At 44.3% G+C, this 27,957-nt stretch overlaps 1 protein-coding gene across 2 annotated transcripts in view; it reads right to left on the reverse strand.

Moving 5' to 3' along the window:
• The window catches only part of CNTN1 (contactin 1), a 323,390-nt gene that overhangs the window by 100,066 nt on the left and 195,367 nt on the right, over positions 1-27,957 (reverse strand). For both annotated transcript variants that reach the window (XM_073573262.1, XM_073573261.1), the window contains 5 exons: positions 27,828-27,924; positions 26,130-26,311; positions 7,978-8,102; positions 7,772-7,889; positions 1,481-1,631 (listed from right to left, as the gene is read on the reverse strand). In XM_073573262.1, coding sequence (XP_073429363.1) covers positions 1,481-1,631; positions 7,772-7,889; positions 7,978-8,102; positions 26,130-26,311; positions 27,828-27,924 — 673 coding nt within the window. The remainder of the gene's footprint in view (positions 1-1,480; positions 1,632-7,771; positions 7,890-7,977; positions 8,103-26,129; positions 26,312-27,827; positions 27,925-27,957) is intronic.

The following is a 27,957-nucleotide window of genomic DNA, read 5'->3' on the forward strand; positions in this document are numbered from 1 at the left end:
GCATTATACCACTATTGGGATGCATTATACTGCTATATATGACTATGGGATACATTATACTATTATGGGTGATTATGGGGGCAATATGGAGAGACATGGGGAAGTATGAAGAGACATGAATCAGAATGGGAGGACACATGGGGTCCAGAGTGGGAGGACAAATGGGGTTCGGAATGTGGGATATTATTCCTGTTGGGCTATTTAAAGGATATCATTTTTGGGGTATTGTTTTCAGTGTGGGAGAGGTTCTGTTACTGTGCAGGGCTTTTTTCTTCATCTGACGTAGTATAGAGGTTGGGGAAAAATTGGGGAATCTGCTCTAGATAACGGTGTTATTTTCTGGAGAGATGAGTTCTGGCAGGAAGAAGTGATGGCTGTGTGCGCTGGATGAAGATGAAAAGCGAAGATGAAGGACTTCAACTAGAGATGTCACTGGTGAGTCAGTGTGTTATCTGTATACTGACACTATACAATGTATACTATATACAGAGGTCCTTTGTAGAATGTCACCAGTGATCACTGTATTACCTGTACACGGACACTTTATATGAAGTACAGATCTCCTGTGTATAATGGCACTTATGGTGATATTAGTATTGTGGGTTTTTTTTATTAATGATAAATATTATATTATTTGGTCATTATGTTGTGGTAATATGTGATCTGGTCATGGTGTGACAGTTTTTGTTCCTTCTATGTGGTATTATGCAGTCACTATGTGGTGGTAATATGTGGTCTGGTCATGGTGTGGGGGTATTTGTCTCCTGTATGTGATATTATTGGTCATTTTAAAAATTAAAAATAAATAAAAATATAACTAAATTGTATTGGATATTTTAACAAATGTTTAATAAGTTACAGTAGAGTAGGGCCTGGTCAAAAGAGTCTACATTATCATGGTGGCAGATTAAAAAATCTTTTGGCCAAAACAAAAGCTGCTGGCTATGTATGTGGTGATGGGAACTGTAAATGTGTGATAGGTGAGGATGTGGTACAGAAGTGGAGTTTTTCCTAGAGAGGCTGGTGGTACGGTGGACGATTTGAGAGGCGGAGGCGGGGCTGGGGTGGAGCCTGGGTGAACTCTCAAGGGGGCCCTGAAAATTTTGCCAGTATGGGACTCTGAAATTCCTAGTGGCAGCAATGCATATCTGCACCATAATTTACACATTTTGGTTTGAAAAGTAGGTGAAATTTACCAGCCCTTCTTTGGGCCTACAAATTTTTCAACATTTACACTTGGAATTAGTACAAATAATTGTGAAAATCTTTATTTGCCTTAGCCATCACAGTTTTCAGTTTCTGGCACAAGTATGGCCAAAGATACAGTACCCAAAATTTACTACAAAGATAGCACATTGCTCTCTAGCACCATTTGACCTGGGATATTAAAAACTTATTATATTAAATTCCCTACATAGTGCATAATAATTATTATATGATAATAGAGCTATAAAAAAATTAAGACTTTATTTGTACGCACCGACTATCATTCATAAGCAGTTCTGTTCCTTTACTCCATGAGAACTTGGGTTTTGGTGCTGCCTTTGGCTTACATTCAATGATAACACGACCTCCTTTGGCAGCCAATACCTGTTTCCTCATAGGATTCAGTTCAAAAGTTGGTGCTAAAGCTGGAAGCAAAAAAATATCATACCAAATCATAGAATGTTAGAGTTGGAAGGGACCTCAAGGGTCATTGTGTCCAACCTACTGATTGGATTACTGATTATGATATCTTGATTATCTTGAGATTACTGATATCTTGTATCTACCTTCCAACTTCAGAGTCCTTGTCTATAACGCTGTGTCCTATTTCTCCACATGGAGTCCCCGACATATAGCATCTTCTTCCACTACAGAGCTCTTGTCACCTTGTGCATGATCCTCCATAAAGCCCCCGTAACCTTCTGCCCTCATATAGAAGCCCTGCCATATTGTGCCTTGCCTTCTAAATCCTTCTCCCCTCAGAAATATCTTGTTAGTGTCCTTGTATATAATATATTCCTTAAAGGGAATGTCTCCCCATTTTAGCCCTATCATCTGCTGGCACCGCTATCAGGGGCTTATCTACAGCATTCTGTAATGCTGTAGATAAGCCCCGATGAAACCTGAAAGATAAGAAAAACACATTAGATTATTAGATTATACTCACCCGGGGGCGGGTGCGGTGGGTGTCGCGGTCCGGCTCCTCCCATCTTCATACGATGATGTCCTCCTTCTTGCTTCTCCCTCGGCCCCTGCGCAGGCGTACTTTATCTGCCCTGTTGAGGGCAGAGTAAAATACTGCAGTGCGCAGGCGCCGGGAAAGGTCAGAGAGGTCCAGCGCCTGCGCACTCCAGTACTTTACTCTGCCCTCAACAGGGCAGATAAAGTAAGCCTGCGCAGGAGCCAAGAGAGAAGCAAGGAGGAGGACATCATAGCATGAAGATGGGATGCGCCGAACCGGACGGCGACACCCATCGGACCGGACCGAACGCCGTGGTTAGTATAACATAACTTGTTTTTCTTATTTTTCAAGTTACATCGGAGGCTTATCTACAGCATTACAGAATGCTGTAGATAAGCCCCTGATGGCGGTTCCGGCAGCTGATAGGGCTAAAATGGAGAGATAGATCCCTTTTAAATGTACCTTTACAATGTATCTATATAAAATGAATATTTCAATTAATTCTTATACAGGTAAATTTAAAGCATTATTCCAGTCTTCTCAAAAACCTTTCAGCCATAAATAGGTATTGTTGGATGGTGCTTGTAAATACAAGAAATGTTGAAGTTTACTACTTAATACAATTTTCAGCCAATCTTAAAATAATAACATTTGTCTTTTTGTTATGGCTTTTTGCCTTGGAGGCCCACCATCGCTGCTAGACAGGACGTGAGGAGTGCTTACAAGCTCTTTTCTACTGAGCTTGTAAGCATTGTTTTAAAGCTAGATGGAATTGATGGATAACATTGTCATAGCCAGCTTTAGCGTAAGGCTGGAGTGACACTTAACGTTTAAAAATACGGACCGTATTGTACGGTCGTAATACGCAGAAATGGTCTCTGAATAGTGATCCGTATGTCATCCGTTGTCAAAGTGTGGTCGCGTATTTTGCGCATGTAAGCATCCGTAAGTAATCCGTATTTGATCCGTATGGCATATTTTTCTCGCAACCTTGCAAAATGCACATTTAATGGTTTTGAGGCCTGCACATAATTTATATCATCATCAGCAACCCTATTTATTGCCTCTACAACAGGTTCCAGCCTCCAATCTGCCCATTTTGGTGCTGTGCTTGTGTTGGTGTTTTGGTGGTTGTTTGCAAACATGTCAGACACACTTCAGTTCACCCCAACTGACCGTGTTCTGTACAACTGGGTTTTGTCCCGGCGCTTTGGCCAGCCATACCCATTGATTGTGGATCCGAGGAGGAGACGAATGTGGGTGCATCCGCGTTTGAGACAACGCCTCAATAAAAGGCCATTTTCACAGGCTTTATGCATCTCTTTGGACAAATCCCGACAAGTTTTTCCTCTATTGTCAGATGAGCATTTCCACCTTTGATGTTTTGTTGGAGACAGGGATCACCTTCCAGGACACCCGGATGCGCAAATGTACCTCTGCTGAGGAGCGCCTTCTCCTTACGTTATGGTATGTATTCCTCAGCTACAGAATGTATGTAGATGATTCATTTTCTAAATAATTATCTTACTCAGTGACCCCTTTTTTGCTGAGTTACCTTCTCAATATATACAAAATATATTGTCTAAGTAAGAATACTATGATGTTTTAGTACACATTACATAGCCGTGTTACTTGTGTATATGTAGTGTAGTATGTAGTGTAAGCCTAGCTTCTTAGTTACACACTGTTCTGTTGATCTATATGTAATGTGTGCATCCTATTGCATGTTGCAATGTATATTTTTTATCAATTTGTTTAATTGTAGGTTCCTCACAACTGGGCTTTCTTATGCCGCACTCCATCTGGAGTTTTTGATTGGGAGATTGATCATACCTGGCATAGTCGAGGATACATGTTCGCAAATCTGGACCAGATTTCATTAAGTGGTCATGCCTGAGCCCAAGATGGGAGGCTGGTTGTGGTTTGCCAGGGGATCTGAGGCACACTGCCAATTTCCCAATTGTATTGGAGCCCTGGATGGGAAGCACATCCATGTGCGTAAGCCGCCGAACTCAGGGTCCCAATTCTATAATTATTTTTCTGTATTTTTTATTTTTCTACAATATTTTTCTGTAGTTTTGTTGGCTCTGGTTGACAGTAACTGCAGGTTAATAATTGTAGACATTGGGGCTTATGGAAGAACTGGAGACTCTAGAGTCTTCAATTCTTCCATTATGGGTCGGCGGCTGCGCATTTACCAGTTGGACCTACCACCACCACGTCAGCTTCCAGGCTCAAATCAAGAAGCGGTGCCTTATGTCCTAGTGGGGGATGAAGCCTTTCAATTGACCAGGCATGTAATGAGGCCATACCCACGCAGAAACCTTGACCTCCGGCGCTGGATATTTAACTTGCACCTATCACGTGCCCGACGACTGGTGAAGGGCGCCTTCGGCATTCTTTGTGCCAAATGGTGGGTCCTCCAGTCTGCCATTCCGCTGAGTGAAGCCAACGTCAATGAGGTCATCAAAGCTTGTGTGGTCCTCCATAACTTCACTAGACTGCATGATTGCTCCTCATCTGATGTGGCTGAAGGTGTGGTGGACAATGTGGATGGGCCTAGGCCACATGTGTTCCCTTTACGGTGTCCTTTCTCAAGACTCAAAGTCCGTGATGTGTTCACCCAGTATTTTCTTTCACCTCAGGGTGCTACTACCTGGCAAGATCAGGCTGTATCTATGTTGTGATGTTCTTATGTGTGTATAAATTATTTTGGTTTCCCTTTAATATGGTTTGTGTGTTCTGTTAATTTGGCTTAAAGATGTGTAAATTATTCCATTGGTTAAAATAAGGAAACAAGAGTCCAAACGTTGCAATTTAAACGCTTTTATAAATGCAAAGGTAACTTGTGATAATGGTTACCATATTTTTTTCATATGGCATATATTGCCCTTAAAATGTGGGCATTTATGTATTATACATTATTTGAACAACCAAATATATAAAACAAAACAATCATTTGCTAACGCAAAAAAATACATAACATTTTTTTTTATAATTGCTGGTATGTTGGTGGAGGTGAGGCCGGGACGGCTTCATCTCTTTGTTGGTCGGTGGGATTCCCAGCTTGACCATCATCACCCTGTTAATAATAATAATAATAATACATTTTATTTCTATAGCACCGACATATTCCGCAGCACTTTACATTTCAGTGGGGATTTTTACAGACAATACACATTACAGCATGACAATAATCACATAGATTATAAAAAATATCAAGAGGAATGAGGGCCCTGCTCACAAGCTTACAGTCTATGATGGGGTGGATAATCTTGGTCCTGTGGCAATATGTGGGCAGGGTCATGTTGCTGTGCGCCAAAGTGTCCATATGGATAATGGAGATTATACTCCTGTGGCTGATATGTAGGCCCTTCCATCATACCCCCCAATATGACCATGTCGAGCAAATCCAGGTTGGGGCCAGCCTCCAACACTGGGTCTGTACAAGTGGCCATATTGGGCAGGTTGGTTATAGGCCGCAATTTGGGCCTGTTGTAGCCAAGGTTGGTTTTGGGGGAGAATGTGTTGAGGTGTAGTTGCACGTGCAGGAGGAACTTCAGATCCTAATTGAGAATGCACATCTGGGTGTGGGGTAAGGCGGAGATGGTTATGGGGTGAGAGCTGCTACCTCTCAAGAAATTCAAAGACCTCATATGGGGTATTGGGGTGTGTGCATGCATCAATTAGTATCTGAATGGATCCTCGGACACGTAGCCTCACCTCACGGGATAGGGGACTGAGGTACCGGGCCAGGCTTCGGGAATAAGCCTCTTCACCCTCATCCAGGGCAGCCCTAGACAGGTAAATGAGGACACCTGTGTCCACATGCCTCTGGGTATCAGAGGCTGTGTTCTCTCTCCTACGTCTCCCACGGCGGAATATGGCTGCAGGCTGGGGGTAGCCCTCAAGATGGACAGTAGGGCTGCTGCTGTTTGCGGCTTCACCAAGGATGCTGGTGCAGCAGCTGGTTCTGGACCAGTTAAAGAAACAGATGCCGGTCCTGGTGCTGGTGGAGCTTGGGGGTTGCAACTGGAAGGCTTGGAACATGGGCCAGCCACCTCTTCACCTCCCCCGACTGGGTCTATAATGGCCTCAGAATCCAACCCCGTCTCTCTCTCTGTGAGGTTGGACTGAGTTCTGTTAGGAAATGTAAGCAAAAGAAAAAAAAAAAGGTTGGAGCTCGGACCCTAAACAGCATATGTGTAATGTGGTGTGATGTCTGTACTTACGGTCTGAGATCCATAATAGGAGCCAAAAAAGCCAGGCGGTCAAAATAAATGTATTTGCGCTTGGTCGGTGCTGCTGCCCCACTCCTTGCCCTCTGTTGTATTTCCCGCCGGTACTGGTCATGGATGCTGTGCCAGCGTTTTGTCACATCCTCAATGGCAATGTGAACGAAAATTGTAAATTTACCTTTGGGAAATGTGACAAACAACTTTCTAAACATTTCACATAGTCATGTGGCCTAGTAGGGTGTGCTTTAATAAAAAGATTTTCACTTACAAACAATCATAACTACATACACAGTATAGGATTTTAGGGTCTACTTTGAAAAAAGCTTAGTTCTGGCATTTAAGATGATTGGCAAAAAAAGGCGCTAACTTACTCATTTGTTGCTGCTCCTCACGTGGACGTTCCCCAAAATCTGTAAACATCTGCCCACAGATTCGCCTCCATGCCACCTCTTTTCTGGTCCGGTCGGAATAATGTGTATCCGTTTGGTCCCAAATTTCGGGCCTTTCCTGGACCAAAACGATTAACATCTCCACAATGATGTGGGTAGACATGCTGCTGGACTCCGTGGAGGCGTACTTCTGGGATGTCTGGAGGGCTTTTTGAGCTAATTAGCATGTCTAAGCTTCCTGATAATGGATTGGCCCATTTCCTGTCACCTGGAGAAGTTTTGCGTATTTCTCGCAAGCCACACATGTGGAGCATGTGTAATGCGTATTTTTTGCGCACCCATAGACTTGCATTGGCGTATTTCATCCGTAGTATGCTGACAATCGCAGCATGCTGCGATTGTCTTGGCCCGTAAAATACGCCCGAGAAATATACGCCTGTTGGGAGCTGCCCCATAGAGAATCATTGGTCCGTGTGCAATGCGTGGTTTTAGCGCGTCTCACTCGTTCATATTTCTCTCTAGTGTGATGCCGGCTTTATGCTTACAAGCTCAATAGCAGCAGAGGACTATCTCCTAGGCAACAAGCTGTAAAAAGAAAAAGCTAGTATCTCAAGAATGGCTGCCAATCTTAAGAAGCAATAAGTGGCAAGTATGCTTGATGTTACAAGAACTATCCACCAATATCCATCTATGAAGATGGAAATAACCTATTAGTTGGTGTAGCACATGTGTATTTGCAATGATACTTATGCACTGCAAAAAGTTGTTAAATAAATAATACATTGCTATACTAAGTTTGTGACGGTTTTGTTCTATTTTCCATTCAGAAACATGGCAGCTTACAAAATTCTGTGAGCAGTTTACTATGGAAGAAATTATACAGATTTTTTTCTGTTTTTTTTTTTTTAACGTGTAAATACAGCTCAAAAACAGAATTAAAGGAAAATGGTTTTCAGGGAAAAAAAAGCACCACTAACCCAGGATCTTTAGTTCAGCATTTGCTTGAATAAGTCCATAGGGGTTTTCTGCTATACATTGATACATTCCAGCATGCAGCACAGTTAGTCCTCGGATTCTCAGTTCGCCTTTGCCATACTAAAAGCAAACACAATATCTAGCAAATTTGCAGATTCATGGAAAACATCAATGTATTTATTTATATTAAGGATTATGTATAACTTACTGATTCTCCATTTTTTAACCATCGAATTGTAGGAATGGGTTTTCCTTTAGCAATACAAGGCCAATGCAAATCACTGCCTATATCCCTCTCTGTATCATTGATATGTTCTACCCATTCAGGAGGAGCTACAAAGCAAAGAAGAGTAATGATTATTCATTTCAAATGTGTTTTACAGTGTCATGTCGCTTTAGATTTACATACAGTCTGTTATTCTCATACGTGTTCTATCCATGTTTTTCATGGTTAGAACTTGCATATAATATAGTCTATATGCATGTTCACACAGAACATGTTCTACAAAAGAGAAAGCACAGACATGTCCAAACTTTCCAATTACCGTATATATACTCGCGTATAAACCGACCCGAGCATAAGCCACCTAATTTTGCCACAAAAAAACTAGGAAAACTTATTGACTCTAGTATAAGCCTAGGGTGGAAAATGCAGCAGCTACTGGTAAATTTCAAAAATAAAAATAGATACCAATAAAAGTAAAAATAATTGAGAAATCAGTAGGTTAAATGTTTTTTACAAAACCATTTTTTTAAGGACCACCTCACATTTGAAGTCACTTTGAGGGGTCTATATGGCAGAAAATACCCAAATGTGACACCATTCTAAAAACTGCACCCCTCAAGCTGCTCAAAACCACATTCAAGAAGTTTATTAACCCTTCAGGTGTTTCACAGGAGCAGAAGCAACGTGGAAGGAAAAAAATAACATTTAACTTTTTAGTCACAAAAATGATCTTTTAGCAACATTTTCTTTTTATTTTCACAAGGTTAAAAGGAGAAAATGGACAGATAAAGTTGTACTATTTCTTCCGAGTACGCCAATACGCCATATGTGGGGGAAAACCACTGTTTGGGCGCACGGCAGAACTCGTAAGGGAAGGAGCGCCGTTTGACTTTTTCAAACCAAAATTGGCTGGAGAGATCGGACGCCATGTTGTGTTTGGAGAGCCCCTGATGTGCCTATACAGTGGAAACCCGCCACAAGTGACCCATTTTTGAAACTAGACCCCCAAGGAACTTATCTAGATGTCTGGTGAGCACTTGGGACCCCCAAGTGTTTCACTAAATTTTATAGCGCCTGGATGTGAAAGTAAAAATTCATATTTTATCCACAAAAATGACCTTCTAGTCCGCAATTTATTTTCTCAAGGGTAACAGGAGAAATTGGACCCCAAAAGTTGTTATCCAATTTGTCCTGCGTACGCTGATACCCCATATGTGGGGAGGAACCACTGTTTGGGCGTACGGTAGAGCTCGGAAAGGAAGGAGCGCCTTTTGACTTTTTGCAAATCAAAATTGGCTGGAATTGAGATCGGATGCCATGTAGCGCTTGGAGAGCCCCTGATGTGCCTAAATAGTGGAAACCCCCCACAAGTGACCCTATATTGGAAACTAGACCCCCGTAAGGAACTTATCTAGATGTGTGGTGAGCACTTTGACCCCCCCCCTCAAGTGTTTCACTAAAGTTTATATTGTCCGGGAGTGGAAAAAACACTTTTTTTTCCACAAAAATGATTTTTTAGCTCCCAATTTTTTATTTTCCCAAGGGTAACAGGAGATATTGGACCCCTAACATTGTTGTCCAATTTGTCCTGAGTACGATGGTACCCCTTATGTGGGCTAAAACTGCTGTTTGGGCACAGGTCGGGGTTCGGAAGGAAAGTAGTGATGTTTAGGAATGCAGACTTTGATGGAATGGTCTGCGGGCGTTATGTTCTGTTTACAGAGCCCCTGATGTGCCTAAACAGTAGAACTAGACCCCATAAGGAACTTATCTAAATGTGTGGTGAGAACTTTGAACCTCCAAGTGTTTCACTAAAGTTTATAATGTCCAATTTGTCCTGAGTACACTGGTACCCCATATATGAGAGAATACTACAGTTTGGGCACACGTCGGGGCACGGAAGTAGTGACGTTTTGGAATGCAGACTTTGATGGAATGGTCTGCGGGCATCATGTCACGTTTGAAGAGCCCCTGATGTGCCTAAACAGTGGAAATGCCCCACAAGTGACCACATTTTGGAAACCAAACGCCCCAAAAAACTTATTGAGATGTGTGGTAAAAACTTTGAACCCCCAAGTGATTCACTAAAGCTTAAAATGCCCGGCTGTGAAAATAAAAAGTCCTATATTTTTCCCACAAAAATGATCTTTTAATCCCCAATACTTAATTTTCCCAAGGGTAACAGGAAAAATTTGACCCCAAAAGCTGTTGTACAATTTGTCCTGAGTATGCTGATACCCCATATGTAGGAAAAAAATACTGTTTGGGGACACGTCAGGGATCGGAAGGCAGACTTTGATGGAATGGTCTGCGGACGTCATGTTGCTTTTGAAGAGCACCTGATGGGCCTAAACAGCAAAAAAAAAACAAAAAACAAGCGACATCATTTTGGAAACTAGACCCCCAAGGAACATATCTAGATGTGCCTAAACAGTGGCAATGCCCAACAATTGCCCCCTAATTAGAAACTAGACCACCAAGGAACTTATCTAGATGTGCCTAAACAGTGGCAATGCCCAACAAGTGCCCCCTTTTTGGAAAATAGACCCCCAAGTAACTTATCTAGATGTGCCCCGTTTTTGGAACTAATCTACTATTTCCTGTTATGTAAATTTAAGTAAATTAGTAATACATGGAGGTGTGGTACAGTTTGAAGCAAGTTTTCATACAGAGGCCAGGTTTTCGGGACAGGTGTCGCATTGATAAATTGTGTACTTGCATATTCCCCTTTTGTAACACACTCGACACATTTTTGCGTCTTACCTTTTTTTCCAGTTGGCGGGACCACCCCTGGGAAATACTGACATGGTACGATACAAGCACCTTCAGTTCTGGAAGCACTGGGGCCCGCTCCTTCCTGAGTGCCAAATATCAGGGCTTTAAGCACAATCTCCTGGAACTGAAGGCACGGCATATCAGTATGGCCTGCACATTGTGACAGCAGGAAAGAGTTGAGCATTGCTATTTGTACAATGTGCACGGCTAGCTTTTTGTACTACACTTTGGCCTTTCTCTAGAGCATTGTACGGTTGGAGGAGTTCATCGCCCTCCCATGTTTTTGTTGCACCCAGTACACAATCCGGTTTGCAGACTTGTGTAGAGGTACCTCATACAGTGCTGAAGGTGCTGCCACCACCGTGTATGGCGGTCAAGAGAAGGACATCCCTCTTGTCCTTGTACTTGACCACCAGCAGGTGGTCACTACATTGGGCTCTGCTCTCTCCTTTTCTGAGCATCTGCCCAAGTAGCGTTTTGGGGAGGCCTCTCTGACTTCTGCAGACAGTACCGCTGGCTGCGGTACCTCGCACAGAGAGGGATTTGAAGAGTGGACTGCTGGTATAAAAGTTATCGGTGTAGAGGTGATAACCTTTATCCAGCAGTGGGTGCACCAAATCCAACACAATTTTCCCACTCACTCCCAGGACAGGAGGACATTCAGGGGGTTCAATCCTGGTATCCCTCCCTTAGATAACTCTAAACCTGTGGGTGCACCCTGAGGTACTCTCACAAAGCTTATAGAGTATAATTCTGTACCTGACCCTCTTGCTGGGCAGGTACTGATGGAATTTGAGCCTTCCCATAAAATGGACTAAGGATTCATCCACGCAGATGTCCCTTTGGGGCACGTACATTTCAGCAAACTTTATGTTGAAGTGTTCAGTGACCGGCCGAACTTTGAACAGGCATTCAAAGTTGGGGTCATCTCATGGGGGACACTGTGCATTATCGGTATAATGCAGGAATTTGTGGATGGCCTCAAAACCTGTCTGGGCCATGACCATTCGGAACACTGGAGTGTTGTATAAAACATCAACACTCCAATATTCATAGAATGGTTGAGTTGGAAGGGACCTCCTGGGTCATCTGGTCCAACCCCCTGCTCAAAGCAGGATTCACTAAATCATCCCAGACAGATGTCTGTCCAGCCTCAGTTTGAAGACTTCCATGGAAGGAGGACTCACCACCTATAGTGGCAGCCTGTTCCACTCATTGATCACCCTAACTGTCAAAAAGTTTTTTCTAAAATCTAATCTGTGCTGAAGTTCTGGCTTCTTCAGGATCCCCATGTGAAGGACGAGGCCTTAAAACTGCATAATTTCAACTGCGTCTACAGGAGACCAGTTAGAAAATGATGAACCAGGGTTTTGTGCCAAAAATTGAGGAGCATATAAATTATTTTGGCCCACCATGAGGTTAACAAAATCCTCAGAGAAAAAGACTTTGAAAAAGTGGCTCATAATTTTCGGGGGGCGAGGTCCATACAGGGTCTGCAATGGAGTGCGCTGGTTCACCTTCTGGAATGGTGGGTGCTGCCTCATCTTCTGTCCTGGGACATCTGCGTGGCGTTTCTGCAGGACCCAAGGAGGAAGAGGATGAGGATGAAGAATCTGAGAAATAAAGAAATGTGGGATCCTCTCACTTACTATCATTTTCAGAGGCAAGGAATGCATATGCCTCCTTCACTGAATAGCGCTGTTGAGATGAACGTGACAGGCGAGACATTTTATTTATGAATATGATGCTTGTGTCAAGTACTTTATTTTTAACTGTTTGTATGTGCGTGGGGGGATTTTGTCTGAAGAGAAAAAGCCAAAAGAAAAAAAGCACAACCAGGGAGAAAAAAATGTCTGTGAAAAGGAAAGTGTAAAACAGCAGGCACGCGCTCTGATGAGTGGTGGGCGGGGACACCCCCCAGGATGTCGACACCATCTTCTCACAGGTAAGATGGCGCCGGAACTTTAATGCAATCCCCGCAACTTTAGTCGCAGTGTCGCATTAAAGACATGACGTACTATACCGTCCATGGTTAGACAGGCCCAGGTCACATGGAGGGTGTAGTACGTCAGATGGCAGAGAGGGGTTAAACCGCTCTTCAGCCGTTTGGTATCAAACTGCTTTCTGTTATACCCAACTATTTCACATTTTTACTGATCAGTCCAAAGCACCTGCTGTCATTTTTCTGCACCCAATTTCCCAGTGTTTGGAACTGTTTCCATGTCGAAGGTATGGTTTTTGGCCACAATTCTTCCATGAAGACCATTTATGGACAGCCTTCTCAGAACAGTAAATGGGTGTACCTGGGTACTATTTGTGGCTGCTAGTTCTAAGTTAATGGCATTTCTAATGGTGCAGATTATTTTATGTCCTCAATGCTGAGAAATATAGGAAGATATTTATCCATCATTCAATATCACCACATAGGTATCTAACTGGTCCTTATTTCTTTATTTTGCTTGCCCTGTACACCTTGTTTTAGACTGTTGATTTTTTAATCCCTTCCCGACATTTGACATACTATACCTTCCATGTGCCCTGGGCGTTAATGCCCATGGACGGTATAGTACGTCATACGCGATCAGCCACGTTCACGGGGGGAGCGCGGCTGAGTGTCAGCTGATTATCACAGCTGACACCCGGCACTATGTGCAGGAGCGGTCACGGACCGCTCCCGGCACATTAACCCCCGGCACACTGCGATGATCAAACATGATCGCAGTGTTCTGGTGCATAGGGAAGCATCACGCAGGGAGGGGGCTCCCTGTGTGCTTCCCTGAGATTGCGTTTTTCCAAGGGCCTCCTCCCTGCAGGCCCTCAGACCCAAGATGGCCGCAGGGTCCTTCCAGGTTCTGCAGGGAGGTGGCTTCTCAGTCCCTGCTGAGAGCAGGGGCTGAGAAGCCTCCTACACTGCCTGTCAGATCGCTGATCTGATACAGTGCAGTGCAAAGTGGCAGATAAGCGATCTGACTTTACACAGTGATTTCCCACCCTGGGACAATGCAAAAAAGTTAAAAAAAAATAAAAAATCCTAAATAAAGAAAAAAATATTCCCCAATAAATTTTTCATTTCTTTATGTAAATTAAAAAAAAATAATAAAAGTACACTTATTTATTATCGCCAATGATGTAACGCCCCGCTCTATAAAACTGTCCCACTAGTTAACTACTTAAGTGAACCCCTTAAAAACAAAAAAAGGCAAAAAACAATGCTTTATCATCAAACCGCCCAACAAAAAGAGCAATAACACATGATCAAAAAGACAGACATAAATAAACATGCTACAGCTGAAAACGTCATCTTGTCCCACAAAAAACGAGCCACCATACAGCATCATCAGCGAAAAAATAAAAGTTATAGCTCGCAGAATAAAGCGATGTAAAAATAATTTTTTATATACCGCATTTTTCGCTTTGTAAGATGCACTTTTTTCCTCCAAATTTGGGGGGAAAATGGGGGTGCGTCTCACAAAGCGGACATGCCTTACCATAGGCCATGATCAGGGGGCGTCCAGGTGTCCGGCAGTTGCTGGCCGATGCTGCGGGTGTCTCCGGTGCCCAGCGGTGCTGCATTGTGTGCCTGGCGCTGCCCGGGGCTCTGCCGACATTGTGCGACAGGCCAGAGCACCAGCATTTCCTCGGTTCCCTGTGTATGTGTGGTGGTGCCGGTAAAAAAAATGGCCGCCGGCGCGTGCGCAGATGCGATCTCGGGACCCAGCTCTCAAGAGATGAGAATTCAGTGCTGAGATCTCATCTGTTATGAATGAGTCACCGTAGGAGGCAAAAACAGAAATACTAGCTAAGTCCAGAAAACCAGAGAAGTTGGCAGCTATCGGATTGCAGACCCCTGAACCTAACAACAACAACTAGCAGTAGCCGTGGGGGGTTCCTACGGTGCCCTAGACCCCTCGATCACAGTCGGAGAACTACATAGCCTAAAGACAGAAAGGGAAATCTAAACTGCCCCAGAGCAGACCCCAAAGCAATAGGCAGCCCCCAACACATAATGACGGTGAAGCAAGATGAAAAAACACTCACACAGATAGAAAGATAGGCTGAGCAAATGATGGGGCCCAAGCTAACTAAATAGGACAGAATAGAAAAGCTGCTGTCTGCAATCCGCCAAAACCCTCTCAAAAACAAGAGCCAACAGACTGATAGGGAAAAAAGCCCTGAAGACGCTAGGCTTCAAAAAGACTATATCAGTACTCAGGTATTATCTGAAGACAGCGCAAAAAGGAATTCAGCTAACCCAGCAGGGAAAGGCAGAAATCCAGAAAAACAAGGCAAAACAAAACCAAAACACAAATGCAAAAAGTAGAGCAGAAAACTTAGCTTTTGAGGAGCAGGAAGCAGACTGGTCTCCAAGAATCCCTCAGAGTAATCACCCGCAAGGCAGAAGGGCGTCGGCTGCCTTATATCCAGTCAGCAATCCCAGTCACCCAGTCATCATCATTCTGCTCAGGTGCTTTGTAATCAGCCTCACTACCTTCCTTCACCAGAAGAGGGAGTTCATCAGACCTCAATGGTGAAGGGGAAAATGAACTCACAACAGTACCTCCCCCTTGAGGAGGGGTCACCGAACCCTCATCCACGCCACCAGGGCGATCAGGGTGAGCCCAATGAAAGGCACGCACCAATCTTTTGGCATGAATATCAGAGGCAGAGACCCAGGAATTATCCTCCTGACCATAACCCTTCCACTTAACCAAATACTGGAGTCTCCGTCTAGCCAGACGGGAATCCAGTATCTTCTCTACATCATATTCCATGTTACCTTCAACTAATACAGGGTCCGGAGGTGCCACCCCAGGAACAACAGGTTCAACAAACCTCTTCAACAAGGAGTTATGAAACACATTATGGATTTTAAATGTGACAGGAAGAGCCAAACGAAAAGAGACCGGATTAATAATCTCCAAAATCTTGTAAGGTCCAATAAATCTAGGCTTAAACTTAGGAGAAGCCACCTTCATAGCGATATTTTTTGATGATAACCAAACCATATCACCAACCTTAAACTGGGGACCAATGGTCCTATGTCGGTTGGAAAACCGCTGGGCCTTTTCCTGGGAGAGAGATAACTTATCCACCACTTGGTCCCAGATCTGGTGCATTCTCTCCACCACAGTGTCAACACCTGGGCAGGCAGAAGGCTCCACCTGCCCTGAAGAAAATCGAGGATGAAACCCAAAGTTAAAAAAAAAAGGTGACATCAAAGTGGCAGAACTAGCTCTATTATTTAAAGCAAATTCGGCCAAGGGCAAAAATGAAACCCAATCATCCGGATCGGCGGAAATAAAACATCTCAAATACGACTCCAAGGTCTGGTTTGTTCTCTCCGTCTGCCCATTGGTCTGAGGGTGAAAAGCAGAGAAGGACAACTGAATTCCCAGCTTGGAACAGAAAGTCCTCCAAAATCTAGACACAAATTGAACTCCTCTGTCAGATACAATGTTCTCAGGAATCCCGTGCAAGCGAACCACCTGTTGCAAAAACAGGGGCACCAACTCAGAGGAAGATGGCAACTTAGGGAGTGGTACAAGATGAACCATCTTAGAGAACCTATCACAAATCACCCAAATAACAGTCATTCTCTGAGAGACAGGCATATCAGAGATGAAATCCATTGAAATATGGGTCCATGGCCTCCTGGGGACCGGCAAAGGCATCAATAACCCACTAGAGCGAGAACAAGGTTTAGACCGGGAGCAAGTCCCACAGGACTGCACAAAATTCCTGACATTACGAGACAAGGCGGGCCACCAAAAAGACCGACTCACCAGATCTCTAGTACCAAAAATACCTGGATGACCAGCTAATGCAGAGCAATGAACTTCAGACATCACTCTCTTCTTCCACTGGTCAGGAACATACAACTTTCCACTGGGACAACGCTCAGGTTTGTCCTCCTGGAACTCTTCCAGAGCACGTCTCAAATCAGGCGAGATGGCAGAAAGAACTACCCCTTCGCCTAAGATGGTAGCAGGCTTGGTCACCACAGGAGAGTCAGCAAAGAAGCTCCTAGAGAGGGTGTCTGCCTTGACATTCTTAGTGCCAGGAAGAAAAGAGACCACAAAATCAAAACGTGTAAAAAACAAGGCCCACCAGCCTGTCTAGGGTTCAAGCGTTTGGCCGACTCCAGGTAAATCAAATTCTTGTGGTCAGTGAGGACCACGACTTGGTGTTTAGCTCCCTCCAACCAATGTCTCCACTCCTCAAATGCCCATTTCATGGCTAACAGTTCCCGATTCCCCACATCATAGTTACGTTCAGATGGAGAGAACTTTCAGAACTCCTGACGTTGCTCCCTGGACAAAACTCTATCACATTGCATAGGTTCAGACACTTGTTCAACAGGTGGCAACACCTCTCGTGCAGTCCTGCGTTCACGTAAACGCCGATCAACCTGAATGGCTAATGACATAAAATCGTCAAGACCAGAGGGAACAGAAAATCCCACCATAGTATCTTTTACGGCTTCTGACAAACCCTTCCGAAAGAGAGCTGCCAAGGCATTATCATTCCAGGTAGTAAGGACCGCCCACTTTCGGAATTTTTGACAGTACAATTCTGCAGAATCTCGACCCTGGCTCAATGCCAACAGGGTCTTTTCAGCCTGATCAATAGCATTAGGTTCGTCATACAACAACCCCAAGGCTTGAAAAAATGCGTTCACATTAGTCAGAATAGGATCATCTGGTTTCAAAGAAAACGCCCAATCCTGGGGATCGCCACGCAGCAAAGAGATGACAATTTTAACCTGCTGCGCGGAGCTCCCTGACGAGTTAGGCTTCAAGGCAAAAAATAATTTACAATTATTTTTGAAATTCAAAAATTTAGACCGATCTCCAAAAAACACAGCAGCATGTGAATGAGCAAGGTAGGCGGAAATTCCCCGCACTTCCGCAGCGAGCTGCTCCACACGATCAGACAATTGCTTTATCTCCATTGAGAGAAAAAAAAATTCCCCCTACGGCCTCAGAGATATAGAGGAAAAAAAATATACACACCTTTTTTTTTTTTTTTTTTTTTTTTTTACAATTCTTTCCTGCTATTGAGTACCCTAGGATCTGCGGTATGGCGGGTGATTCTGTTATGAATGAGTCACCGTAGGAGGCAAAAACAGAAATGCTAGCTAAGTCCAGAAAACCAGAGAGGTTGGCAGCTATCGGATTGCAGACCCCTGAACCTAACAACAACAACTAGCAGTAGCCGTGGGGGGTTCCTACGGTGCCCTAGACCCCTCGATCACAGTCGGAGAACTACATAGCCTAAAGACAGAAAGGGAAATCTAAACTGCCCCAGAGCAGACCCCAAAGCAATAGGCAGCCCCCAACATATAATAACGGTGAAGCAAGATGAAAAAACACTCACACAGATAGAAAGATAGGCTGAGCAAATGATGGGGCCCAAGCTAACTAAATAGGACAGAATAGAAAAGCTGCTGTCTGCAATCCGCCAAAACCCTCTCAAAAACAAGAGCCAACAGACTGATAGGGAAAAAAGCCCTGAAGACGCTAGGCTTCAAAAAGACTATATCAGTACTCAGGTATTATCTGAAGACAGAGCAAATAGGAATTCAGCTAACCCAGCAGGGAAAGGCAGAAATCCAGAAAAACAAGGCAAAACAAAACCAAAACACAAATGCAAAAAGTAGAGCAGAAAACTTAGCTTTTGAGGAGCAGGAAGCAGACTGGTCTCCAAGAATCCCTCAGAGTAATCACCCGCAAGGCAGAAGGGCGTAGGCTGCCTTATATCCAGTCAGCAATCCCAGTCACCCAGTCATCATCATTCTGCTCAGGTGCTTTGTAATCAGCCTCACTACCTTCCTTCACCAGAAGAGGGAGTTCATCAGACCTCAATGGTGAAGGGGAAAATGAACTCACAACACTCATCTCTCGAGAGCTGGGTCCCGAGATGCCAGCTGCGCAAGCACCGGCGGCCATTTTTTACAGGCACCACCACACTCACACAGAGAACCGAGGAAATACTGGGGCTCTGGCCTGTCACACAATGTCGGCAGAGCCCCGTGCAGCGCTGGGCACACAGCGCAGCAACACTGGCACCGGAGACACCCGCAGCACCGGCCAGCAACCGCCGGACACCCGGAGAAACCTTGCAGCAGCATAAGACCCCCGCAGCAACGGCACACATCAGAGCCCCCCTCATCCCTGAATATGGCCTGCAGCATCACTCCACGCCTGCCTCCTCCAGCAGCGAGCCTGGGACCCCACTACACCGCAGCCACCAACCCCGGTAAGCAATAAGATGCAAGGATTATAAGAGGCACCATTTTATTAAAAAATATTTTTTTCTTATTTTTCTACTCAAAATTTGTGGTGCGTTTTATAATCCGGAGCGCCTTATAAAGTGAAAAATACGGTAATTCTTTTTATTGTATAAAAGCACCAAAACATAAAAAAATATATAAATGAAGTATCGCTGTAATCGTACTCACCCAAAGAATAAAACCGCTTTATCAATTTTATCACACATGGAACGGTATAAACGCCCCCCCAAAAGAAATTGAAATGCTGGTTTTTGCTCATTCTGCCTCTTATAAATCGTAATAAAAAGCGATCAAAAAATGCCATGTGCCTGAAAATGGTACAAATAAAAACATCAACTTGTCCCGCAAAAAAGATCTCACTTGACTCTGTGGGCCAAAGTATGGAAAAATTATAGCTCTGAAAATGTGATAATGCAAAAACTATTTTTTGCAATAAAAAGCGTCTTTTAGCGTGATAGTTGCCAAACATAAAAACCCACTATAAATAGTAAATAAAACCCCCCTTCATCACCCCCTTAGTTAGGGAAAAATAATAACATAATAAAAAATATATTTATTTCCATTTTCCCATTAGGGTTAGGGCTAGGGTTATAGTTGGGATTAGGGTTAGGGGTGTGTTGAGGTTAGGGTTTGAGTTAGAATTGGGGGGTTTCCACTGTTCAGGCACATCAGGGGCTCTCCAAACGCGACATGGCGTCTGATCTCAATTCCAGAGAATTCTGCTTTGAAAAAGTCAAACGGCGCTCTTTCTCATCAGCGCTCTGCCATGCGCCAAAACAGTGGTTTACACACACATATGGGGTGTCAGCGTACTCCAGACAAATTGTACAATAACTTTTAGGGTCCAATTTCTCCTGTTACCCTTAGGAAAATGAAAAAATTGGATCTGAAATAACTTTTTTGTGAAAAAAAGTTAAATGTTAATTTTTTTAAAAACATTCAAAAATTTCCTGTGAAGCACCTGAAGGGTTAATAAACTTCTTGAATGTGGTTTTGAGCACCTTGACGAGTGCAGTTTTTAGAATAGTATCACTTTCAGATATTTTCTTTCATATAGACCCCTCAAAGTGACTTCAAATGTGAGGTGGTAGCCCCAAAAAATGGTGTTGTAAAAATGATTAATCACTGGTTAACTTTAAACCCTTATAACTTCCTAACAAAAAAAAATTGTTTCCAAAATTGAGCTGATATGAAGTAGACATGTGGAAAACCACCATGGTTACTTACCGGTAGCCGGTTTTTCCGGAACCCATGACAGCACCACCTGAGGGATCCGCCCCGCCAGGACAGGAACCTACTGAGACATAAGGGGCGGCACCTCTCCCCCGCGTCAGTTGGGTTACAGAGCATTGAGAGGACTTCCCGGTTAGTTACATGTTTAATCCAACACCACAACACTCAAAACACCCTACTAAATGTGCACACCCATACAGTGAAAAAGGGGGGGAATGTACGGGTGCTGTCATGGGTTCCGGAAAAACCGGCTACCGGTAAGTAACCATGGTGGTTTTCCCTTCACCCATGACAGCACCACCTGAGAGATTTTTGGAGACTTCAAAACACCTTAGGGAGGGACCACCGCTTGCAGCACCCTTCTACCAAAGGTTAAGTCAGCAGAGGAGGATAGATTTAATCTATAGTGCTTAAAGAAGGTTGAAGGTGAGGCCCAGGTAGCGGCCTTACAAATCTGTTCGATTGATACCTCTGCCTTTTCAGTCCAGGAGGTCGCCACGGCTCTGGTGGAATGAGCCTTGATGCCGTCAGGAATCGGGATACCACTAGCTGAATAGGCTACACTAATGGCTTCCCTAATCCATCTAGCAATAGTCCCTTTTGAAACCCCATAGCCTTTCCTGGCACCCTGAAAAGCTACGAATAGGGACTGTGACCTCCTCCACTGGCTAGTGGTAGATATATATTCTACGAGAGCTCTTTTAACATCCAGACTATGGAATTTTTCCTCCCCCAGATTTTTTGGATTTTCGCAAAAGGATGGAAGAACAATTTCCTGACCCCGATGGAAATCTGATACTACCTTAGGCAGATAACTGGGGTCTGTTCTTAACACTACCCTATCCTGAAAGACTTGCGTATAAGGAGGATTTACTGAGAGAGCCTGTAAGTCGCTTATCCTGCGGGCTAATGTGAGGGCTACTAACAGGATCGTTTTTAGGGTCAAAAACTTTAGGGGTAGCTGATGTAATGGCTCATACGGATCTTTTGTAAGGGCTTCTAACACCAGGTTTAAATCCCAGGGGGCTATTCTGGGTATTGGAATAGGCCTAGCTCTATGGCAGGATTTAATAAATCTGGCTATCCACCTATCTGATGCCAGTTTGCAATTGTAGAGCGCCCCTAGTGCCGACACCTGAACCTTAAGTGTGCTTACTGCTAACCCCATCTGCAACCCAGATTGTAAGAACTCTAGGATGTCACTAATCGGGGGTTCTTTTCCTAACGGCTTACCCAAGAACTGTAGGAACTTATCCCATGTTCTGCCGTAGATGTTAGTAGTCACCGGTTTCCTGCTTTTTAGCAGAGTGGCCACCAGCCCAGGGGAGAACCCCCTATCCATTAAAAGCGACCTTTCAAATTCCATGCCGTCAGATGGAATCCTTTGACCTGAGCGTGCGATATTGGACCCTGAACTAGTAGGTCCGGGATTTCTGGCAGAACCCAAGGATCGGAGAGGGACATCTTCCGCAGCAGAGCGAACCAGGGCCTTTTTGGCCAAAATGGAGCTATTAGAATCACCCTGGCTTGATCGTTTCTGATTTTTCTTACCACAGTTGGAATCAGAGCTACTGGGGGGAACGCGTAAGCCAGTCTGAAGTTCCACTGGATGTGCAACGAGTCCACTGCCCATGGATTTTCCCTCGGGTTTAGAGAGCAGAACCTTTCTGTTTGCCTGTTGTGCTTGTTTGCAAAGAGGTCTATCACCGGTTCCCCCCAAAGCTGAATTATCTTTTGAAAAATGGACCGGTTTAGCACCCATTCTCCTTGCCTCAGGGTATTGCGACTCAGGAAATCTGCCTCTATGTTTTCTGCCCCTTTTATGTGTAGGGCTGTCATGGAGTGTAGGTGTTCCTCTGCATTGCTCAGAATGTCTGTTGCTGCTTTCATTAAGGAGTGTGATCTTGTCCCTCCTTGGTGGTTGATGTATGCCACTGCTACCTTGTTGTCTGACATGATGCGTACATCTCGACCCTGGAGTAGCGGAATGAAGTGGCTTAGGGCCTTGCCCACTGCCCACAATTCTCTCAGGTTGGAGGATGCCTTCCTTTCTTGAGGTGTCCAGGAACCCTGACCTATGAGGCCCCTTAGGTGTGCCCCCCACCCCGAGGAGCTTGCATCTGTTAAAATTATATCTGTCGCCTGTCTGTCCCATGGTATTCCTAAGGTCAGGTTTGTCTCGTTCAACCACCAGTTGAGAGAGTCTCTGGTTTTTAAGGAAAGCTCCAGCTTTCCTTCCAAACGCCCTCTTAACGACCTTTGTGCTCTTAGTATCTCCCCCTGGAGTTGCCGGGTGTGAAACTGGGCCCACCTGACCGCCGGAAAACAGGATGTTAGGGTACCTAGTAGGGACATTGCTTTTCTTAATGTCATACATGGTTGGTTTCGACCCGCCAAGGCCAGATTTTGCACCTTCTCTATCTTGGACTCCGGGAGCAGACACTCTTGCCTTTCTGAGTCCAGTATAAATCCTAGGAAGGTCTGTTTCTTTAGTGGTTGTAATTTTGATTTTTTGAAATTGACTATCCACCCTAACTCTTGCAAGGTGTTGATCACCTGAGTCAACTGTGCTGTACAGTGGTCCTCTGAACTGCCCACTATAAGAAAATCGTCCAGGTATGGTATTATGACCGTATCGTGAATCCGGAGAAAGGCTGTCACTTCCGCTATGACCTTGGTGAAGACCCTCGGGGCTATGGATATGCCAAACGGAAGAGCCTTGAACTGAAAGTGCCTTAGTGTGCCATGAATATAAAGCGCTACCCTCAGGTATTTCTGGTAATCTGGATGGATAGGGATGTGGTAATATGCATCCTTTAAATCGACTACGGTCATGAAGCAATCTTGATGTAGCAGCTTCACTGCCGTAGTTACTGATTCCATCTTGAAGGTCGGGTTCTTTATCCATAGATTGAGGCGTCTGAGATTTATGATTGTCCTGAATGACTGATCCGGTTTTTTTATTAGAAAAAGGGGTGAATAAAACCCCTTTCCTTCCTGTAAGCGTGGCACCTCGGACAGTACCCGCTTGTCTATCAGGCTCATGATTTCTGTTTCTAAGGCCAGTTGTTCTTCGGTCATCTTCCTGATAGGTGTGATGACGACCACGGGTTTTGGCTGACGAATAAAGGGGATTTTCAGGCCTTCTTTTAGGATGCTCAGAATCCAGGTATTGGAGGAGATCTTTTCCCAGGCCTGGAAAAAGAGTGCCAATCTCGCTCCTACTGGAATACTGGCGTCACTGTGGTGACTTTTTTGAGGTGGAGGTGCCTCCACCAAACATAAACCCTGATTCTTTCTTCTTTTTATCCTCCCATCTTCTTCTGTCAGTGGGAGGACGCCCTCTATTGAATCTCCCCCTCCGAAAGGGCTGTCTCCTCTGATCCATAGGGAATCTGGGGAAGCCTTTTTTCTTATCGCCTGCTTTCTCCAGAATATCGTCCAAGTTCTTGCCGAACAGGAATCGGCCATCGCAGGGGAGAGAGCACAATTTGGCCTTGGACTGAAGGTCACCCGGACAGCCCTTAAGCCATAACGCGCGTCTAGCAGCATTTGATAGTGACGCTGCTCTGGCTGTCAATCGCATAGAGTCCGCCGAGGTATCTGCCAAAAAAGCCGCTGCCCCGTGCAAGAGATACATGTCTGATAAGATCTTCTCTCTTGGGACCCTTGACGCCAGCTTCTCTTCTAATTGCTGCAGCCAGATCATGAGGGAGCGTGCCGTGCAGGTGCCCGCTATCGCCGGCTTTAGACCTCCTGCTGTCGCTTCCCATGCGTGCCTCAAATATGAGTCCGCTTTTTTGTCTAGCGGGTCTCTAAGAACCCCTGCGTCTTCCAAGGGCAGGGCCGACTTTTTGGAAGACCTGGACACCGCTGCATCTATTTTTGGGACTTTGTCCCATATTTCCGTATCCTTGTATTCAAAGGGGTATCGTCTCTTAGAGGCGGATGGAAGGGCCGCCGATTTTTCAGGATTTTTCCACTCCTTCTCAATAAGCGCCTGGATTTTCGCGTTTACTGGAAAGGTTCGTTTTTTCCTCTCCTGAAGCCCCCCAAACATGACGTCCTCTAGGGTTTTAGCCGCCCTTTCTTCCTGTAGGCCCATTGTGGTTCTAATGGCCTTTAGGAGGGCATCTGTATCTTCTACAGGGAAACATGGCTTACCCCCTGTGTCACTATCTGAGGAGTCTGAGGAGGATGATTTTTCCGCCTGAGATGATACTGACGCGGAATCTGAGGGGGAACTAGGGAAATCCTTCCTGCTTTTTTCCCTTTTTTCAATAAGGACTTAATTGAGCCTTCCATTTCTGACCTGAGGGCCGATATTAGATTGGCTGCGAAACTAGGCGCTTCCTCCGCCATAGTCCGCTGAATGCACGAAGCACAGAGATCTTTTTGCCAGTCTCTTGCTAGGGGAGATTTACATATAGCACAATCCCTATTGTTCTTCTTGCTTCCCGCTTTTCTGGGCCTTTCCTACAGGGTGAAGCATACAATAGAAAACCCCTATTAATATACTGCTAACATTCACGAAGATCACTCACCACCCGTAATCAAGGGTACCGGACTTGGAGGCTGCGTCGGAGCACCTGACCCGCGCTCTTTGGACCTTGAGGAGTGCCCCGACCTGCGGCTGGGGCGACTGCTGCTTGAATGGCTTCCATGCTTTCTGCCAGAGGGCTGTGAGGGAGGCAGGGACGCTGAACGTTCCTGCTCGGACTCCATCTTGCACCGCCGATCTACAGCTGTCTCCCTCCTTTTAAATTGCATGCCTCCGCCTGGTGAGCGTCTTCCTCCCCTCCCCCCTGCGACCGCCGGCCCAGCGCTTCAGAAAGCCGGCCGGCGTCGCACCCGGCGCCATTACACCGTCGCCTTCTGCTGACGTCAGCCGGCGCACCCAGCATTCCAAGCGCCGCTGACGTCAGCGGCCGGAAGACGCCAGCGTCTCTCCCCTACCACGGGGATCGAGATGCGGCGTGCGCGAGGGGAGGGCGGCGCGGTGGGGGCTTCCCGGAGCCACCGGGATCCCATCCACGCCCGCACGAACCCTGAGCCCCAGGGACCCCGGGGACTGCGCTTCCAGGACCCGATGGCCGGCGCTACAGGTATGCTACCTGTTCTTCCCGCGCCGGGACGGGCCTGGGTCTTTATCTTTCTCTTCGCCTATGACAGGCACCGCCACAGTGGGATTCCTTCCAGGACAGGAACCCAACTGAAGCGGGGGAGAGGTGCCGCCCCTTATGTCTCAGTAGGTTCCTGTCCTGGCGGGGCGGATCCCTCAGGTGGTGCTGTCATGGGTGAAGGGAAAATGTTATTTATTAAGTGTTTTGTGTGCCATATCTCTGTGATTTAAGGGCATGAAAATTCAAAGTTGAAAAATTATGAAATTTTAAAAATTTTCACCAAATTTCCATTTTTTTCACAAATAAACGCAAGTCATATCAAAGAAATTTTACCACTAACATGAAGTACAATATGTCATGAGAAAACAATGTCAGAATCACCGGGATCCATGGAAGCGTTTCAGAGTTATTATCTCATAAAGGGACAGTGGTCAGAATTGTAAAAATTGTCCTGGTCATTAACATGCAAACCACCCTTGGGGGTAAAGGGGTTAAATAAATAAAGAGCACTAGTGACCAAAACTTATAGAAATATAGATACGTGTAATTTAGTAATGTTTTTGTCAATTCTAAAAACAAAATAGAAGTAAAGCACTAATTCATCATGCCCAATCCTTGATGACTGATGCCAGAGAACAGTTGAAATGTCCACATAAAATTAAATCATCATATTTTGTGTGCTATTCAAAATTTTACCCTATATATCTTACCATGCACATATACATATGCTTTGCGTGTATCCCTTCCTTTAATATTTTCTGCCTCACATTCGTAAGTTCCTTCATCTTCAGGCTGAATATTAAATATTCTAAGCACAGCACCCGAGGCACTAACTTCAGCTGTAGCGGGCATTGGTTCATTCACTTTACGCCATCTGATAACTGGCACAGGACTAAACGGAAAAGAAAAATAATTTGCTTACTATCCAACACACTTCATAAAAATGGACACAGAATTTACCTACTTAGTCATTCTATTTTCCTCCCCCCAAGCATGAATGTACGGCTCTTTTATTGAAGCACAGATTTATACATATGTGCTCTATGAAAATCGTATATGAAACCAAATTATTTTGTTTTTGGAGTATTTGGAGAAAAACACGCGAAGATGTGTAGTGCATATTGTACTACATAATAATCTACATTCTGTAAATGTTTGGGTAGTATTTTGTGTATTCTTTTATTTGAAATAAATGTAGATAAAATTCTAAAACGAATAATATTTGACAATGAAGTATATAAGGAAATGTAAAAAAAGCTACATTGTGTCATATCTTGGCATAAATGATCAACATAATTAACAATAAAACTATCTTTGAGATCAGTGTGCCCTTAAATAGTTATTCTCAATTTGTCTCTTGAGCAGCACACAAAGCTTTCCAGTCTCCATCCTTCCTGGTTTCTGTCAAGGTGGACACTCCTCCTTGAGTGAGACAGTTCTCACCCCGGAAGAAGGCACATAGCCGAAACGCGCGTAGGGGATGTGGCACCGCAGGTCTGAGGTAATTACCTAATGGTTATTTGATTCTTTCCTTTTACTCTGTTGCTTTATCCACATCTCTTTTGGTGACATGTCATTTGTGGCTCTAGTGAGCTCCAGGGTGATACACAATCAACCTTGGATAACATAATTGGTATTGGTGTTTGGAGTAATCGTATATAACAGTCACCATGCACCTTGGTGCCTCCGACCTGTGGTTCCACCATTGGTAGTCTCCAGTAACTCATTATCCCTTATTATTTTTTTATGCATGTATTGTAATTTTTAATGGTGTCTATTCAATAAATATTATACATTTTAATATATTTTGGTTCTTTCATGTGCATTCTGTTAAAAAGAATACCTTTTTAAAGTAAATTATTTATTTAATATCATATAGTGAAATCTAAGTGTCTATGTTAGTCCATCAGATAAACAGAAAGTAATCAAATGACATAATAATGATCGGGTCTCATGATGAGTCCATTTTTCTTCATTACACTTTAGAAGATACTATTATTACACATATTCTACAGAATAATCTTCTCGTAAAATAATCCATTAGAACATCTAATACGATATATTTCTCAAACATTGCTCATATTATACAAGCCAGAAACCTACTATCAGAAACTATGTGGAATGCCTCAGTATGAAGGAGAGCAGAATACTAAACAAAACTGAATTCAAAGAAGAAAGGGTCAAAATGCGGGATTAGGTGGAGGAGACATCTTGAAAGCAAGGCAAGCTTGAAAATGGAATGTACCTAGCCTTGCCAAAAAATGTTGCCCAAAAAGAATATTTAGTGAAAGAAGCTGTTCTTTGGATCAATGTACATAGTAGTTCTGTACATGGTTACCCTGCCATATAGGAAAAGCTGTAATGGATCTGCTTCTAATTTTCAGTTAACTTGCTAGTACAGCACTTACTTTCCCAATGCAAAACACTCCAATGTCACATTTTGGTCTTTCAAAGCATAAGTATCTGAAAATGCAATTTGAATGTCCGCTGCGTAGCGTTTTGAAGCTGAAAAACAATTCCAATGAAATGTCAAGTGTA

This window comes from Dendrobates tinctorius, unplaced genomic scaffold (genome assembly GCF_039654945.1).
Source record: "Dendrobates tinctorius isolate UK_male_01 unplaced genomic scaffold, ASM3965494v1 ptg000035l, whole genome shotgun sequence".
NCBI lineage: Eukaryota > Metazoa > Chordata > Amphibia > Anura > Dendrobatidae > Dendrobates > Dendrobates tinctorius.